The sequence below is a fragment of the Cryptomeria japonica genome, chromosome 3 (genome assembly GCF_030272615.1).
Source record: "Cryptomeria japonica chromosome 3, Sugi_1.0, whole genome shotgun sequence".
Classification (NCBI taxonomy): Eukaryota; Viridiplantae; Streptophyta; class Pinopsida; order Cupressales; family Cupressaceae; genus Cryptomeria; species Cryptomeria japonica.
This window is the reverse complement of record NC_081407.1, coordinates 251,454,025-251,458,834: the sequence shown is the minus strand read 5'-3', so window position 1 is coordinate 251,458,834 and position 4,810 is coordinate 251,454,025. Positions and strand designations below refer to the sequence as shown.

General features: G+C 31.6%; 1 protein-coding gene across 1 annotated transcript; it reads left to right on the top strand.

Annotated features, from left to right (window-relative positions):
• Positions 1-220: 220 nt before the first annotated feature.
• LOC131037442 (cationic peroxidase 1) lies at positions 221-1,753 on the top strand. The gene is made up of 4 exons (XM_057969583.2): positions 221-301; positions 404-595; positions 798-963; positions 1,063-1,753. Exons 1-4 carry the CDS (start codon positions 254-256, stop codon positions 1,473-1,475), a joined length of 819 nt encoding a protein of 272 aa, XP_057825566.2. The 5' UTR covers positions 221-253; the 3' UTR covers positions 1,476-1,753.
• Positions 1,754-4,810: the final 3,057 nt, after the last annotated feature.

Sequence of the window (4,810 nt, the reverse complement as noted above, 5' to 3'; positions counted from 1 at the left end):
TCTTATCACCTACAGAAGCTGTTCAGCCATTATAAAAAGCCATTGCTCTCTCAAATGTTTCCACCCAGCAAATTACTTCTATTCTCAAACGGAGAAATATCAGTGCAGTTTATTTATTGAGCTGTATAACAAGGGATCATGAAGACTAATACTCTCATTGCATGCCTTGTCTTGGTAGTTCTGTGTTCGAGTCCTGCCAATGGGCAGCTCAGCTCAACGTTTTACGAAACAAGCAGTCGCCAAGGAAAAACGTATGGGTGCATCGCTACTCCGTCTTCACTTTCACGACTGTTTCGTTAACGTAAAGACTTTCCTTTCAATTTTGTACTATCTAGTTTCTTGATCTCTTAGATTATTATTTCAATACATTGTTTTTCTCTTAAATTCTTGCTTTCATTTGCAGGGGTGTGATGGGTCGATTCTCTTGGACGACTCCGCAAACTTTACTGGAGAAAAAACTGCGGGTCCTAATAACAATTCTGTGAGGGGATTCGACGTGATAGACACCATCAAGACTCAACTGGAAGCAGCTTGCACCGGAATTGTTTCTTGTGCCGACATTTTAGCCACTGCTGCTCGTGATTCAGTTGTTCAAGTAGATAGTTTCCCCCTCTACTATTTTTATTTTCTCCAGCTATTGTAAATCGTTAGTATTATTGTGGGAGGGATTGAATAAAAATAATAGTACTGTTAGTATTATTTGAGGAACATTAATGACAAATAATATTGCTGTTAGAGTTGATCCAAGAGACACAATATGAATGCTGATTAGAAATAATATTGTTTGGCATTGGCAGTTGGGAGGGCCAACATGGAGAGTACAGCTGGGGAGAAGAGATTCGAGAAGTGCAAGCTTGAGCGGTGCAAACAGCCAAATTCCTGCATTTACATCAAGCCTCAGCGCACTTATCTCATCTTTTAGTAATAACGGTCTTTCTACAAAGGATATGATAGCCCTTTCAGGTAATATATATATATCGAATAACAATTTTATGTAGGCTGCAAGCTAGTTAAATTGGCATTTATGTTAACTAAAGGAGAGTCTGTTTTGATTGATTTCAGGAGCTCATACAATTGGTCAAGCGGGGTGCACCACTTTCAGAACCCACATCTACAGTGAAACGAATATAAACAGTGCCTTTGCTACTTCTGTGAAAGCTAATTGCCCAAGCACCGGTGGTGACAACAACTTGTCGCCCTTAGATGTTCAAAGTTCCACCGTCTTTGATAACCAATACTACATAAATCTTAAAAGCCAGAAAGGACTTCTTCACTCCGACCAGGAGCTATTCAATGGAGGCTCTGCTGATTCTCAAGTGACTACCTATTCTACCAATCGAAATACCTTCTTCACTGATTTTGCAGCTGCCATGGTGAATATGGGCAACATAAGTCCTCTGACTGGTACCAACGCGGGAGAAGTCAGAAAGAACTGTAGAAAACCCAAATTACTGTCCAATAAAGTTATGCACTGAATGGGCCTCGCTACATATGTTTGTAGAAGACTCCCTTCTGATTGGGAATTTACCACTCATGCGAGGCGTATGAGAAAATAATAATGTACCGAATTTATTTAAATATTGTAGTTTTTCTCTTCTATTTGGATGTAAACTACCAAGCGAAATGAAAAATTTGATGATGTTTCACAATGTAAACAGCATATATCCCATCAAAGAAAGATTTGAAACTAGGAAACAGAAATGGACTCTATTTCATAACGTAAAAGTAATATTTATATTATCAAACAAGGAAAGGAAGGTTTATTAAAAACAATGAATTTGTTTATGCACTAATATTAATATGGATGAGTTTTATCGCCTTCTTCTTTCAAGTAGAGGTATTGTTAGCTGTTTCTTGTTTCTTTTTATAATGATAACAATATTTTTCAAGAAGTGAGAAAAGATTTAAAATGATTTATAAATAAAAACATTTGTCATCAAAATTTAAAGAATGAATGTTAAAGAAGTTTATCATTTAACCATCACCTCCAAAATTTAAAAGTGGCTAAGTTTATCATTTAACCATCACCTCCAAAATCTAAAAGTGGCTAGACTTTGTCTAATACATTTCTTAGACTTATCATAATTTTTATTTTTGTTTAGATTCATCTCACTATTTTGAATCATTTTTATACAACACAAATCTATTCTATAACTTATTAATCCGATCCAATTAAATGTGTGCTTCTATCATATAATGTCTCAAATACTACTATTTGATCATCGTTAAAGACTAATGAAATTTTCAAACATTTTGGAGAATTGTTGTATTGCAAGGGTGGCTTTCTCCTACATCAACCACCTTTGTTAGATTAGCTTGATGGTCATGTAGAATATTTAAGACTATAATTTAAAATAACACAAATGATAGTTTGGTGTAGTTATATCTGTTATATTACTCCAAATCAAAATAGCCTTAGAATGTTTTTTCTATTTATTGCTTATAATTTTTCCTTAATTTGTGATGGTAAAAAATTCACATTAGTAATAATTTAAAATTATTGTTTATAACATGCATGGTTTGTTGGATTATTACATCTTTTAATTAGTATATAGGTTACTTTATAGTTTAGTAAATAAAATAAAAGTTTTCTTAGGTTTATTGGTTGTTGGAAACTTACATTCTCATAAATAAGCTAAAGGAGTTAGTATGACAAATGAAAGGCTTTATAAATTCCAATGTATTGCAATGTAAGATCATCTTGAAGAATCAAATAAAATTATATCTTTGTTTTACTATGAAATAATGGATTGATCTATATTATTTTTTATGCTCTTCCATATTTCAATATGGTATTGGAGTGATTATCTTTCTTGTGGCTATGAAGAATTGAGATTTATTGAAAAAAAATTGAAGTTTTAACTGTGTACAAAATAAAATTGCAATAACCTTGTTACTTCAAACTCAACTATGACATTTATAGATTTAGTGAAAGCTAGAATAATTAGTTTATTGTAATCTTCTTTTATTTTTTATACAAATGTATATTTTAATTGTGTATTGCTTATTATTTTTGTTGTGGCTATTTGAATTATGTCCATAACTCTTGTTTCCTAGGTTGGGCATGAAAGCTACAGTATAATTTATTCTTTCTTTTGGTAATATGTACTCAATTCAAAAGAAATAATTTTAAAAATTTCACATTTTTAGGGGAACACATTAAATAGAAGCACATTGTATGTTCCCACTATTTGAACTTCTTTATCCACACTATTTTTTTAAATTAGTATATTAGAAATTATATAATGAGTACTATGACTCTTTTTCTTAATACATGTTCAAATTTTGAGCATGAGTATCATTAATGCCTCATCCAAGATCATATTTTACTAATTAAAAAAAATAGCTTCCTATTGACCCCCTTTTGGTCACTCCATTTCTATATGTGTACCTTGATATTTTTATCACATTTATAAGAACAAAAGTTGGCTTAATTTAGCTCAACATGGAACAAAAAGAAATATTTTGATTATTTTTTTAATCATATAGCTCAAGAATTAAGAAGGATAATTAATGCATGGATTTATCGCAACAATTTCATACTATGGATTTATAATTTTTTATTATAGATGAAAAGATTAAGGGGGCTAAATGGAAAGTTAAAAAAAATTCCCTCTCAAGACTGTAAATGTGTGTTAGCATGGAATCTAAGAATTTATGTTATTAGTGAAATTCATCCAAGAAAGAAATGCCAAATTATACTATCATCCTAGATGTTGGTATTGAAAATAAATGTTTTGTATTATTTTACAAGGATTAATAATGAGATTAGTAAATTCATATCAAAACCATTTAATAAAGAATGCAGAGTTCTTACACAAAAATTAACACCAAATTTTAGACCAACTAGGGATTTTGGTATGAATGTTTACATAAAAAATCATAATACATCACTAGTAAAATTATCCATTGTAGGAATTTTTGGGTTGGAAAATAATTTGTAGAAGTTGATAATCAACCACAAGAACCAAAAATCATCTACAAACAATGCACCTATCGTACAAAAGATATCAAGCAAAGAGTGTATACTCTATGACAACCAAAGAATTTTGTATTATTGCACAAATAATATTGGAGATACATTTACAATGAATGAATGAATGATTTTATAGAAGCAACAGATGCCCTGATCCTAAAATTAGAAGAGATAAAGTAATGCAAAGTAGGAGCTAAATTAATCTCAACTACATGCTAAAAATGATAACTAGAAGTGCCTCTAAGTGAACTCTAACTAAATAAGCATAACACCTAGATTAAATAAATTACCTCAGTTTAGCTTAAGTGAAAAAAAAATTAAAGGACCTAATTAATAAATAATTAGATAATTGTCCTTAAATTACTCCAATACCCCCCACCCCTTAAGATTAACTTAGGGATAATCTAAAGAGCTAATAAGAATGCAAAATGCATGCATGAATTAATATTGACAATTAAGGCCTAATTAGGTACTCATGTACAAACCAATGCAAAGAAATTCAATTCACACCAATGATGTCTCTCTAAATGGATAAAAAGAGAAAAACCACACAGGAAAAATCCCTCTCCACATATGAGATGCGATAAAAAAATAAAAAGTTAATAAAAGTGACTAAGATGAAGGACTCGAGCTATCCCCCCAAGTACTAAATCAGCCACATAAGTACAATGAATATCCCCCCAAAGGTGATAGAAGAAGAGACAATGTTATCCCCCTCATAATGAAGAAGCTCCAATGTCAAAGATGAAGGCTTGAAGATTTATGTTGATGGAGATCCAACCGTAGGAAACCACGTTCTTCCCCTTAGGAAGAAAAAAGTCAAGAGATCAAGGC